This window comes from Euprymna scolopes, chromosome 46 (genome assembly GCF_053919585.1).
Source record: "Euprymna scolopes isolate OS-2025 chromosome 46, ASM5391958v1, whole genome shotgun sequence".
Lineage (NCBI taxonomy): Eukaryota > Metazoa > Mollusca > Cephalopoda > Sepiida > Sepiolidae > Euprymna > Euprymna scolopes.
The window spans coordinates 72,978,342-72,992,836 of record NC_136527.1 but is presented as its reverse complement, the minus strand read 5'-3'; the positions used below and the strand labels follow the sequence as shown (position 1 = coordinate 72,992,836).

Here is a 14,495-nt window from a genome sequence, read left to right as displayed (position 1 = left end):
CGACCAAGACCGCCAACCCCCAATATTTCCTCCTGTATCAGAAAACACGCTATGTGATATACGTATATCTGTACGTGATGTTGCGAAGCTAATCAAAAACCTTGATTCGAGTAAAGCAACTGGCCCTGATGGTATTCCAATTATAGTACTCAAAAAACTTCAACCTGAACTAGCGCCCATACTTACAAAACTGTTTAAACGTTGTCTTAAGGAGAATAGTTTCCCATCTCCCTGGAAAATCTCATCAGTATGCCCTGTATTTAAGAATTCAGGTGATCGCTCATCCCCCTCTCAGTACAGGCCAATAAGTCTCCTGTGCGTCATGAGTAAGTTGCTAAAATCTGTGTTAAATACAGAAGTAATCAACCATCTCAACAAAAATAACCTTCTTAGTGACACTCAATATGGTTTCCGTTCTGCTAGATCTACAGCAGATGTCCTTACAGTTATATCGCATAGGATTAGCAAATCTCTCGACGGTGGCAATCTTTCTAGGGCAATTGCTCTTGACATATCTAAAGCCTTTGATAGGGTATGGCATAAAGGTTTACTTCATAAGATCGCTAGCTATGGTATAGCTGGAAAAGTCTTCTCAATTATTAAATCATTTCTTTCTGATAGGTTCATAAGAGTAGTAGTTGAGGGGCAAAAATCAGAAGCTCACAGTATTAATGCCGGTGCCCCTCAGGGATCCATCCTGGGCCCAACTCTTTTCCTGATCTACATTAATGATCTTCCAAATCATATCCTTACATCATTTGTAGACATTTATGCTGACGACACTACCATTTATGGTACCACATCTAAGACAGTAAACGACCTCGTTCTCTCCAATTCTCTCTCCTCTGATCTTGAGCACATAGTACAATGGGGAAAGGAGTGGCTGGTTACTTTTAATGCATCTAAAACCAAGCTTCTCTCTTTACATCATCAACATTCTAATCCACATTTGTCATCAATTGAAATGAATGGCTCTCGTCTTCAGGAGGCCTCAAGTTTCGACAAGCTTCTGGGCTTGACCATTACTCCTGATCTTAAATGGAACACGTATATCAAATCTGTTGCCAAGGCCGCTGGAAAAATGGTGGGATCTTTCTATCGATCTGGTAGATATCTCACTGCTGATGCTATTCTCTATCTATATAAGAGCCAGGTACGTCCAAGGATGGAATACTGTTGCCACATCTGGGCAGGAGCTGCTAGAAAGGACTTGTCCTGCCTTGATAGAGTTCAAAATAGACTTCGTAGCCTCGTAGGAGATGTCCTTTTCTCCTCCTTGCAACCTCTATCTCACAGAAGAGATGTTGCGAGTTTGTCTCTGATGTATCGTTATTTTCATGGAAAGTGTTCAACTGAGCTTCAATCTATGGTCCCCCCTCGCCAAACTTTCACAAGAAACACTCGTCTAGCTGTAAACATTATCAATAATTTCCCCCACTCTTTGTCTGTGCCTAAACCTAAACGTAGATTCCATGAACAAAGCTTCTTTCTTAGAACTTCACGCCTGTGGAATTGTCTTCCGTTTTCCTGCTTTCCGGCTGACTACAATATGGTTGTGTTCAAGTCTAAAGTAAATAAGTTCTTGATGAGCCGTTCCATATAAGTTATCAAATTTACCAAATTTTCATTACTAATGATTACTATATTGATCAATTTCTACTGTATATATCGTTAAAAAAACAATTTAATAATAAATAACGCAGTGGCAAAAATGCACAAACACCAAAAAATCAGTTAATTTGATGTAGTTTTTTATTTTGTTTTTTCTTTTCTTTTTTTTATTTTTTACAGAGAAAAATCAAACTTTAATGAGATCGATCGTGTTGCGGCGATCTTGTTTATTTCGCGGACGAGGACGGGGGGGGGGCGCCAGGGGAGATAACTCCTATCACCGTTTAAAGTTTATCAAAATTTGACGAAATTATTTTAAAACATGGACAGAAAAAATACCTCTAAATATTTTTAGGTTTTTTTTTTTTTTTCACTTACTTTATAAACTTTTATGGAAGTGTCTCTGTCCTTTTTTAATCCTATTTTAATTTTGTCCTTTGTTAATCCCTCTTTCGTTTAAAGGCACCCCTTCCTCGTCTGCGAAATAGGGAAGATGGCCGCAAGACGATCAATCTCATTAAAATTTGAGGGTTTGTTTTACTGTACACATAGATTCGAAAAAGTTGTCACAAAACAGATATATTTTGATATATGTCATCAAAGGCAAGATAAGCTACTTTTCTACCAAACTGGATATGTTTTTAGTGTTTATATTTAATGTAACATGTTTATTTAGCTCGAAAAACAACTTTGTTTACCGATGTATTGGAAAATTAAAAATGGCGGCCGACTCTCTTTTTGAGGCGGTAAGTTTGTGAAAATGAGTTATAAATAAAACAGACTGTTAAAAACTCGCTCAATATATGTTACCGTGACATAGGCTGACATATATTAGATTACATTTTTTAAAACTTATTTCAGAATAGAAAATCTTTAAAATTTAATAAGGAACATATTTCATATAGGTTTCATTAAATATTCAATACATAATGAGAAAAATAGAGATGAAAATTTCAAAAGGACTGTATAACTGGTTACGCTCAATAGTACTCCTCGCCAGCGAAAGTCTTTGTTATTCTATTATTATTTAAAACATTTTGTGTCCTACTCTTTCGCGCGAGGACTTAATATATATATATTAATTAAAGCCCTCCTCTTTGGGTTGAGCACTTTGTAAATATATTTTCCCCGACGCGTATGTAAAAGCGATTAAGCGAAGCCCACTATTAATTTGTTTGTAAACAAGCTGATGGTTCGAGCACTGTGCGACGGGAGGGTGTGGATTTAATTCACACTCTAGGAGAAATATTTACGGCACTGATTCGTAGCCGAATGGTGAAAGCTGCCGACTATCAATGCGACGATTGTAGGTTCAATCCACAGCTGGGGAAAGGTGTTTGTCTAGCCACACTGATGAGTTGTGATACAAAGAAACAGTACTGTATGTGGATGACAAATATATATATATATATATATATATATATATATATATATATATATATATATTTATCACTTTTATTTATTCCTCTATTTATATCTTATTTTTAATCCATTATCATAGTTTTACTTCTTTTTCATTTTATACACTGGACTTTAATTAGTAGTTAGGACGTATCTTAGTCTTAATGAGAAGCCGTATCTTTAACATGATGTTAATTTCACCCAATGCAGCTACAACCCTCCCCACACCGTCTGTTAACCGACTTTCAAGTTCCTGCTGACATGCCTTCAAGTGTCACCTTTTTTTCTCCCTTTCTTTCTCTACCCCTATTTCCATCCATCTCACAACCTCTATCTCACAGAAGAGATGTTGCGAGTTTGTCTCTGATGTATCGTTATTTTCATGGAATGTGTTCGACTGAGCTTCAGTCTATGGTCCCCCCTCGCCAAACTTTCACAAGAAACACTCGTCTAGCTGAAAACACTATCAATAATCCCCCCCACTCTTTATCTGTGCCTAAACCTAAACATAGATTCCATGAAAAAAGCTTCTTTCTTAGAACTGCACGCCTGTGGAATTGTCTTCCGTTTTCCTGCTTTCCGGCTGACTACAATATGGTTGTGTTCAAGTCCAACGTAAATAAGTTCTTGATGAGCCGTTCCATATAAGTTATCAAATTTACCGAATTTTCATTACTAACTATTACTATATTGTCCAATTTCTACTGTACACTCTTTAACCCTTATCCTTGAGTGGCCTCTTGGCCTTGATTATGTGGTGATGCTTGTGTAAAAAAAAAAAAAAAAAAAAAAAAGACCGGAAACATATTTTTGATTTTTCCTGGGGGGAGGGCGTAACTTTCCAAACAAAGGTGCTTAACTACTTAATCATCTCACAGACCGGAAACATATATTTTTTATCCTCCGATTTATCAAAGAGTGACCTATGTTTTCAGTGGCATTTGTGTGTCCGGACGATTACCAAGTAACCGTTCATTAGTTTTTCCTGAATTTTTGCCCGGTCGTAAAATATGCTTTAATATGATATTTTAATTCTTGTAGATTTCATATACAGTGATGATCATATTTATTGGCACGGTAAAATAAAAGTTAAATTTTGTCTAATAAATTCTAAAAAAGGGATTAAATTAAAGAAAATAACAAAGTATATTATGTATTTTTAACTGGCCTTTCCGATGCAGCAATCGGATTTTAGAAAAAATAAATAACAAAGGAACAACAAACATAATTGCAAAAAACCCTTGTTCAAAATTATTGGCACGGCTTTGTTTTTCTTTTAGTATCAGTATAATATCAATCAATTTCCGGTTTACGTGCTTTCTGAACTTTTTTATAGCCATATTATGCTTGTTTAACGCTAATTCAGTGAATAATTTTTTTCAGATAATTTTTAGATAGCGATTTATTTAAACTATTATAAGTGACTAAATTATAATTTTCAATCGCCATGGTTAAAACTAAGGAACACAGCGAAGACGTCAGGAAGCTTGTTGTAGCATGCCATACCAATGGGGAGGGCTATGATAAGATTTCAAAGAAGCTAAACCTTCCCAAATCCACTGTTAGAGCCATAATAAACAAGTTCAAATCGCAAGGCCACGTTATGAGTTTAGAGGGTAGAGGGAGAAAAAGGATTCTTTCCCCAAGAGATGAACGGAAAATTGTTCGACAAGTAAAACAAAACCCAAGGATCTCTGTTGGGGAGATTGTTGATGAACAGAGCACCTCTGGAGTGAATGTATCTCGACATACAGTTGGTAGAGTTTTGAAGAGAGCTGGTTTAAAAGCATGTCGTCCGAGAAAAACTCCCTTATTGAAGCCTATGCACCTGAAAGCAAGGCTAGCCTTTGCAAAACGTCATATTGATAAAGATGTTGCATTCTGGAAACGTGTTCTATGGACTGACGAAACGAAAATAGAGTTATTTGGCCATAATAAAGTGTCTTATATTTACAGAAAATCTGGCGAAGCTTTCCTGCCTAAGAACACCATACCCACAGTGAAGCACGGTGGAGGCAGTTTGATGTTTTGGGGATCCTTTGCTGCCTCTGGACCAGGGCGACTTGTTAAGGTCACAGGTAGCATAAAAAAGGAAGATTATGTTAAAATATTGGATGAAAACCTGAAAGACTCTGCTAAAGAGCTCTCACTTGGTCGTCGTTGGTGGTTCATGCAAGATAATGACCCAAAGCATTCGGCTAAACTGACTAAGAAATGGCTTGAGGACAATCATATTAATGTTTTGGAGTGGCCATCACAAAGCCCAGACCTTAATCCAATTGAAAATTTATGGAGAACATTAAAATTGAGGGTAATGCAAAGGAAGCCTAAGAATCTTATTCAATTGGAGGATTATTGTCAGGAAGAGTGGGCTAAAATTACTACTGAAGAGTGCAACAACTTGGTTGTAAACTATGAAAAGCGACTGAGGAAGGTAATCAAGGCCAAAGGCTATACAATTGATTATTAAATAAATCGTGCCAATAATTTTGAACAAGGGTTTTTTGCAATTATGTTTGTTGTTCCTTTGTTATTTATTTTTTCTAAAATCCGATTGCTGCATCGGAAAGGCCAGTTAAAAATACATAATATACTTTGTTATTTTCTTTAATTTAATCCCTTTTTTAGAATTTATTAGACAAAATTTAACTTTTATTTTACCATGCCAATAAATATGATCATCACTGTATATTATCATAGCCAATTTACTATCGATTCTTTATTTCAAAAATAAAAAATATAAATACAAAAAATATGTATTCAGCTATAACCAAAACTTATGTGAGAATTCTTGCTAAAATTATTTATAAAAAAAAAAAAAAAATAGATGACTTGAGTGGCATCAGCTATGGTTAAAACCAAAACTTATGAAGAATTCTCGGAAAAATTATTTATTACAAGAAATGGAAGGTCATAACAATTAAATGACAGTCACTCGGAAGAAAAAAGATGTTAGTGTGACACACAAAATAACACACACGCTATCGTATTAATATATACAGGGTGAACAGAAAGTCCTTGGACCATTTTTAGTTTTAAAATTAAATATTGTTAAAATCACTTTTTCTCTTTTCGAATAAAGTAAGTATTTAGTCTAACTATTGATCTAATTATTTTCAACAAAGATGTTAAAATAATTTTGTTTAAACTTTCAGAAAAATGAGCAAACGAGAGGCCATAATTCAGCTTCATTGCGCGGGGAGGACAAACTCAGATATTATTAAGCTCTTGAAAGTGGCTAAATCCACTGTGTACCATGTTGTGAACAGATTTAAGGAACTTGGTACATCTGAAGATCGTCCTAGGAGTGGAAGACCTCACACTGCTCGAACAAAGAAGGTTTTTAAAGCTGTCCGAGAGAGGGTAAGGAGGAACCCGAAGAGATCTGCAAGACAAATGGCTAAAGACATAAATGTAAGCGTGACCTCGATGAGAACCATATTAAAAAACGATCTCCAGTTGTCCCCCTACAAGATGAGAAAGAGACAGTACCTCACACCTGCCCAAAAGCACAAGAAACTTGAAAGAGCAAAGCTTCTTCTTGGAGAACTGAAGGCGGGCACGGCAGAGCGAGATATCGTTTTTTCTGATGAAAAACTATTCACAATTGAAGCGACTGTTAACAATCAGAACGACAGTTTACGCAAAATCTTCAGCAGACATTTATGACTCCGTGAGAATAGTTTTCCGCCGACAAAAGCCGTCTTCCCTCATGGTGTGGGCTGCAGTCTCCAAATCTTGGAAGTCGCCTCTGATTTTCGTGGAGCAGGGGGTTAAGATCAACACAGATCGCTACATTAACTATATTTTGGTTCCGGCATTTGAAGAGATGAAAAAAACACTTCACAGATCAGCCTTTCACCTTCCAGCAAGATGGGGCACCATCCCACACCTTCAGAAAAGCTCAGGACTGGTGCCAACGTCATTTTCCAAGATTCTGGAGAAAGGAGATGTGGCCTCCTGCATCGCCTGATTTGAATCCCATGGATTTTTCGGTGTGATCTTTGTTGGAGGCAAAGGTCTGTTCTGTTGCTCATCCAAGTGTTGATGCTTTGAAGACATCTCTTCTGAGTGAATGGGCTAAAATACCTCAGGAAACGCTGCGTGACTTGGTTCGTAACTTCAGACAGAGAATTGAATGTCTAATCGAAAGGAAGGGACATCACATTGAAAATAAATAATTTGAATTTATTCTTGGTTTCCCAACTTATAATTTTCATTCATGTTTAATTTATATTTTTGTAATTTTCTATTAATAAACCACTTTTGAATTGGTCCAAGGACTTTCTGTTCACCCTGTATACTAGCGATATATATTCTAAGAATAGTACCCCCCCCCCTGAGAACCCCGGCGAAAAAAGCCTTTGCCAAACATAAAATGTGCACACACATTTTGCCTTTTACATATATAGATGGTAAGGCAGTTAAAAAATCTTGAAATATGATTGTGTTTACAATTTTTGATGAGTGTGACTGTCCGCAGTACTTGAGTATTTTGATAATATGTACTGAGGCATGCAGGTCTATTGTACTTAGACAAACTTATCTGACATGACCTTATTTATTACTGACCTGTAGGTACCTCCAACGCAGGTCACAGTTTTTCCCCCCCCATATGTAACACGATGTAATTGTTATTCAATTTATTATTATCATCCTAACTTTTTTACCATTTAATAGAAAAAGCTTCAAATAATATTTAAAAAAAAAATTGTTTACAGCATACAAAAATAATGAAAATACGAGACAAAAATTGTGTTTACGTTATCGACGCTTTAAAACAGCGTTCCTATATAGTGACGTTTTTGAAGCCGTAAACACACTCATGTTTAAAAAAATCTAGTAAAAATCAAATAATAATCATATTTTCCTGAAATTTTTGTTATTTAATCATTATTAAATAAACTTGCATATTAAAAGTAGGTTTCGTTAAATATATTAGCGGAAATAAATTTTTTTTAGGTGTTCAACCCCCCCCCCCCTATATTTCTTGGTCTGAAAACTAAGCAAAATAAATGTGGGTTGATAAAAGTTTCAACATTTTTTAAAGCTGAAAAGATCAAATAATTAAAAAATAGTAATTTATATATATATATATATGTATATATATATATATATATATATATATATATATATAATAAAATCCTGTGATTTATTTCACTTACCTCAAAGTTGTAAATAAAATTGGACATAAATTCAATATTATGTTAAAAAAACAAAAAGCAAAAAAGCAAAACTTTCTGGATAATTTTTTTTCTCTGTAATATAATCATTCGAATTACAACAACAACAAAAAACAATTCTAAAAAAATAAATATTTTTAAAAAGCTTTAAATGATATTAAATTCTAATATTACGCGCTATAAAGTTTAAATGGATTTTTTTAATAATAGGTTTCCAATAATAAAAAATATATTCATATAAAAAAATATATAATATAAGACTATTGCGATAATAAAAATTGTAAATCCAAAATCAGCCTTAAAAAAATTCGTTTTGATTTTATTATTTAAATTAATAGAGGGTGGTCCTTATGTTTGGTGCTTGTATTCAAAAATGTACGGAGGCTTGTAAAGAACATTATTTTTAAATACATGTGTTAACAGAATACGGAGGCCCCAGCTTGCGGGCTTTAGGGAGTGTGGAGCCACCCTTTAATTGGCATTGCTCCCAGGTTCACTCTGACCCGGAGTGGTAGTACCTGTTAGGGTCCCAACTATGGGTTAAATAGAAGCCAACACAAAAAAACAAAAACAAGCAAACATACTCTATTAAAAAATGATTCTTCAAAATCACTGGATTCGGCATTAGATAACCTGAAAAAAGTTGATATGCCGAAAAAAAAAAAAACAGAAGACGTTAAACTTAATTTTATTTTATTAACTCTAGTCTGTGTAGTTTGTTAATAAAAATGTATTTGTTTTACAAAAGGTAAGTTTTATATTATTTTTTATCTATAGCAAAAAAAAAAAACAAAAAAAACGTTACTCCATTAATAATTATAATGTGAACGCTTATCCATAGAAATTAACACAAACACACGAAATGATGACGTCACTATTAAAATGTGTACTTCTGACGTTTTACACATCGCCGTGGAGGGTACCTACTGACCTGTGATATTGCCATAAATATAAAAGTAGGAATTTTTCTTTTTTCTATAGTTTGTTTTTATGTTCCTCCATTTTTTTTTTTTTAGATGAGAAACGAGTAATTTTGGTTTATTCAGACTACTGTTCTCATGTGTTAATTTTTTATTTTCAGTTTGTATTATTTGATTTGAAATATAGTAAGACCTATACTCTCATCTTCCGTGTTTCTCCAAATACATTCTTTCAAACATGCTTATATATATATATATATATATATATATATATATATATTTGTTTTTTTTACATAGGCATCACCGCTTATCAAGGCCCAGAGACCACTCGAGGATAAGGGTTAAGAGTGTACAATAGTCAATTGGACAATATAGTAATCGTTAGTAATGGAAATTTGGTAAATTTTTTTTAACTTAAGTGGAACGGCTCATCAAGAACTTGTTTACGTTGGGCTTGAAGACAACCATGTTGTAGTCAGCTGGAAAGCAGGAAAACAGAAGACAGTTCCAAAGGCGTGCAGTTCTAAGAAAGAAGCTTTGTTCATGGAATCTACGTTTAGGTTTAGGCACAGGTAAGGAGTGGAGTAGCGGTAAGACACCAGATTTTGTTTCACTTTCTTTTCTACCTTCACGTCACGGGTTCAAGCCTGCCTGCCTACTATCACTTTTTTTTTGCTTAACACGCACCTCTAAACGCTCGGGCAACGCTTGGCACCCAGGCTAGTCTATTATATTCTTTAGAGTTAGTTCCCAAGTTTGACAGAAATAGACGTGTCTTTCTTAACTTCCAAATAGAAGAGTGCATTCTCTTGTTGGCTATCTTGGGGACTAAGTTTGAAAAATGTAATAAAAGGTTAATGATTGCATTGGCCAAAAAATGATGAACCTGACAACCGAGGTTAGATTAGTAGTCTGAATTATACAAATTCTTGATCGTCAACTCAGAAAGAAAACATAAAAAAACATTTTTGTATCGTAAAACAGTTACTGAAAACATTAAAACATTTTTCTTTTTTACTTACTATACTTGTGCACATGATTGTGTGGTGATTGCTTTTTGTTGACTCGAAATTATCAGTTATCTCTTAAATTGTGTTCAAATTATCTCCCCTGGATTATATTAGCCAACAAGAGAATGCACTCTTCTATTTCTGTCTAACTTGGGAACTAACTGTAAAGAATATAATTCTTTGGGGCTGGTGCATCTGCTACTTGTCTCTTACTCCTGAACAGGGTTCAGAAAAGAACTGAACTGTCATCTAGGCTCCAGCCTTTTGTCCCATCGACGAAATGTTGCATCCCTCTGCCTGTTCTACAAGTATTTTAATGGTGAATGCTCTGATGAACTACAAGCACATGTACCCCCTCGACCTGAATACCCCCGACAAGCAGCAAAATTCCACCCCTACACAGTAGAGATCCCTAGATGTAAGATAGCTTTCTACTCCAACAGTTTCTGGAAAATGTAATAGGTTAATGATTGCATCCATGAAAAAATGATGAACGTGACAACTGAGGTGAGAATAGTAGTTTGAATTATACAAATTATTAATCGTCAACTGTAAAATAAAACAAACATTTTTGTATCTTAAAACAATTACTTAAAACATTAAAACATTTTTCTTTTTTACTTACTATACTTGGGCACATGATTGTGGTAATTGCTTTTTGTTGACTCGAAATTATCAGTTATCTCTTAAAGTGTGTTCAAATTATCTCCCCTGGATTATATTAGCCAACAAGAGAATGCACTCTTCTATTTGGAAGTTAAGAAAGACACGTCTATTTCTGTCTAACTTGGGAACTAACTGTAAAGAATATAATAGACTAGCCTGGGTGCCAAGCGTTGCCCGGGTATTTAGAGGTGTGTGTTGAGCAAAAAAAAAAAAAAAAAGTGGTAGTAGGCAGGTAGGCTCGAACTCGTGACGTGAAGGTAGAAAAGAAAGTGGAAGAAAATCTGACGTCTTACTGCTACTCCACGATGCAACCAGAAGTTCAGAACGTTAAAATTAGGCAAAGTCAATCCAACCGATACAATGACTTGCAAAATTGGCTCGCAAAAAATCGACCCCTCCTTGTAGAAAACTGCCGAGTTGAGGGTGAAGGAATTAATGTTTTGGGCCAGTTTTTTTATATTTGGGTTAACAATAACACTTGCGCACGCAGAATTCCACCATGCCGTCAAGAAAAAGGAAAAAAAGACTCTTCATTGATAAGGATGTGTAGCATTGAAATATATCTGATATAAGCAAATAAATTTGTTTATTCAAAAAAATGTGTTTTTAGCCATCAAAACGTATCCATTTATATATGTAATGATTTTCAATTTTCAAATATTTTTGTGTTTTAAGTTTCTTGCTTAATTACTATTTCTATTTCAGGTTTTTGGAGGGGGGGGGGTTACACACACGAAATAGACACCGAACCAACAGCATACATGCGTTCTTTTCCGCTGTATTTTTTTCTTCTTATGAAACAAAAGAAATTGGAAATTGACAACTTTCTCCCGTTCCGAGAAAGATTGTTCGTTTCAATGCTTCATGAAATGTCAATTTTATTTTCAGTAGGACCGTAACAGACTGAATTAAAAAAAAAAAAAAAAAACTTTTTGTGTGTCTTAGGTTTTTTTTTTTTTTTTTTCAGTAGTTGAATTTTTCCGTACAGTTGTTTTTCCATTCATTGTCCAATATGTTTTTGGCTTAAAGTTTCTTCTTTGTGAATTCGAATCCTGTCACCATTTGTTATATCCTTACTTTAAATAAGAATACAGCAAGAAACACGGGGTTATGAGTGAAAGACAAAGGGGTTTATTTACAAGGGAATACATGTGACATAAGAGTTATTTGACATCTTCTTCTGTCTTTTTTCCTTCTGTCTCAGACACGTGAGAGGGTCAATATATCCATAGTTCATCTCATCTACGAAGGGATGTTAGGTTATTCCATTATATCAACTTCTTTACTAGCTCAGTGTCTGAGTGGTTCATCCATATCCAGATCTTATTTAGGTCACAGAAAATATTATGCCAGGTTGTATTTACAAAACCATGTACAGGAATACCTTAGGCTCTCGAGGATAGTGTCTCTCCTGAATATAATATGTTTTTTCAGGTCAAATATGAAAATGCCTTTTTTTTGTTTAAATTTTCACAGGCGGTATGGCTATCGGGATACCAGGTGAAATCCGAGGTTTGTGGAAAGCCCACTAAATGTTTGGGAAACTTCCTTGGAAGACACTTTTCCAGCCAGCCATCAAAATGTGCCTTGAAGGATATCCACTTGAACTCTATATGAAATGCATAGATATTCGAATGTTCCATTAGAGTTCTTTATTTCTCAAACACTGAGTTAGTAAAGACGGTATAGTTCATTTCATCTATGAAGGGATGTTAGGTTATTCCATTACGTCAGTAATTATTTTCAATTTTCAAATGATGTTACATGATAAGGGCTGTCCCCTGTTCATGTAAGTATAAAAATAGAGAGATTAGTTAAAATGGAAATAAGAGAAAGCAGAAATCGAACCCTGGACATAAGTTTTAAAGAACAATAGGTTTAAATGGAATGTCCAGTAAATTGTTAATTCGGATGAAATAAATAATAAATAAACTATTCAATGGTTAAAAGAATGTGGATAATAAAATATGGTTAAATAAATTAGATATGTAGGTTAAATTCCTTTGTGGAAACAACACAAGAAAAATAGGTTATTGGGAAATCAATGTCGAAAACGTGCAAAGTCGCGCATGTTGAAACACGTGAATTTTGCTCACGTGGCCGGGATGCATGGATTTCTCAATATAGTAGGTGGGAGTTAGTTGGTCGGAGAGAGTCAGAGACAGTCAGAGAGACAGTCAGGGGAGACAGAGACAGGCGGACGTCTGAAGCGAGACGTCACTTCAGAAACTAAGATGTGAAACTTTGAGTTCTTAATGAGGAAATCCCGACCGGTCGTATTAAATAAATCCATCATGTGTTTTGGATAAAGCTCATCTTTGTGTTTGTGATTTCTACAAAAAGGTAAATTGTATTGTTATTATATGTCTGTGTTATAAAATGTCATTACAACAACATACACATCTCTCACAAGAAAAAGCATCACTTATAATAGTCTCTCTCTAAGACTCTTTAATGAAACAACTATATAACAATATGTTTGTGTTTTAATTTTTTTTGTTTAATTATTTGAAATGCATAGATATTCGAATGTTCCATTAGAGTTCTTTATTTCTCAAACACTGAATTAGTAAAGACGGTATAGTTCATTTCATCTATGAAGGGATGTTAGGTTATTCCATTACGTCAGTAATTATTTTCAATTTTCAAATATTTTTGTGTTTTGATTTTTTTTGTTTAATTATTTTTTCTACTTCGGCTTTAGTACGTCTGGTTGAGAAAACTGAAAATCCTGGTGGTGTCATGTTGGTAAATGAAAAATCAACGCACAGATCTTCTCCATCCGATCTTGTTGATTTGGCTCAACAAATACAAAAGGTATGTATATAAAAAAAAAAAAAAAAAACATTGCAAAATCTCATTTATTACTAGCAAGAAGACCCAATGCTGCCTGGGATCAACAATTTAAAAAAAAAATTTTTTTTTTCATTCTTTTAAATTAAAAATTGTTTTAAAACAGGAGGTTTAGAAAGAACGACCACGAGCAAATTTTTATTTTTTTTTAAATAACCAAATATTCATCTATTTAAAGTTTCAAATTTTCAGCTTATAATAAAGCCTTCATCAGGAATTCTAAAAGCAATACATTTTTTTTTTCTCGTTTTCTTACTTGCCATGGTGTCGTTTGGCACAGTTTATTTGTCGAAATTGGTGATTGTGTATTGTTCAGTCCAGTGGGTAGGCACCCGTTCATGCGTAAATGTGTAGCAATTGAAAGTAATCCACGTTTTCTTGTTTTCTTACTTGCCATGGTGTCGTTTGGCACAGTTTATTTGTCGAAATTGGTGATTGTGTATTGTTCAGTCCAGTGGGTAGGCACCCGTTCATGCGTAAATGTGTAGCAATTGAAAGTAATCCACGTTTTTTTGTTTTCTTACTTGCCATGGTGTCGTTTGGCACAGGTTATTTGTCGAAATTGGTGACTGTGTATTGTTCAGTCCAGTGGGTAGGCACCCGTTCATGCGTAAATGTGTAGCAATTGAAAGTAATCCACGTTTTCTTGTTTTCTTACTTGCCATGGTGTCGTTTGGCACAGTTTATTTGTCGAAATTGGTGACTGTGTATTGTTCAGTCCAGTGGATAGGCACCCGTTCATGCGTAAATGTGTAGCAATTGAAAGTAATCCACGTTTTCTTGTTTTCTTACTTGCCATGGTGTCGTTTGGCACAGTTTATTTGTCGAAATTGGTGACTGTGTATTGTTCA

The 14,495-nt window shown here is 34.6% G+C and overlaps 1 protein-coding gene across 2 annotated transcripts in view; it reads left to right on the top strand.

Moving 5' to 3' along the window:
- Positions 1-14,495, top strand: part of LOC145271179 (uncharacterized protein C1orf50 homolog) — a 76,057-nt gene that overhangs the window by 6,900 nt on the left and 54,662 nt on the right. The window contains exon 2 of one of the 2 annotated variants that reach the window (XM_080126718.1): positions 13,496-13,608. In XM_080126718.1, coding sequence (XP_079982844.1) covers positions 13,496-13,608 — 113 coding nt within the window. Of the gene's footprint in view, positions 1-6,167; positions 7,289-13,495; positions 13,609-14,495 lie in introns of those variants that run through there. The other variant, XM_080126719.1, reaches the window with a different exon arrangement.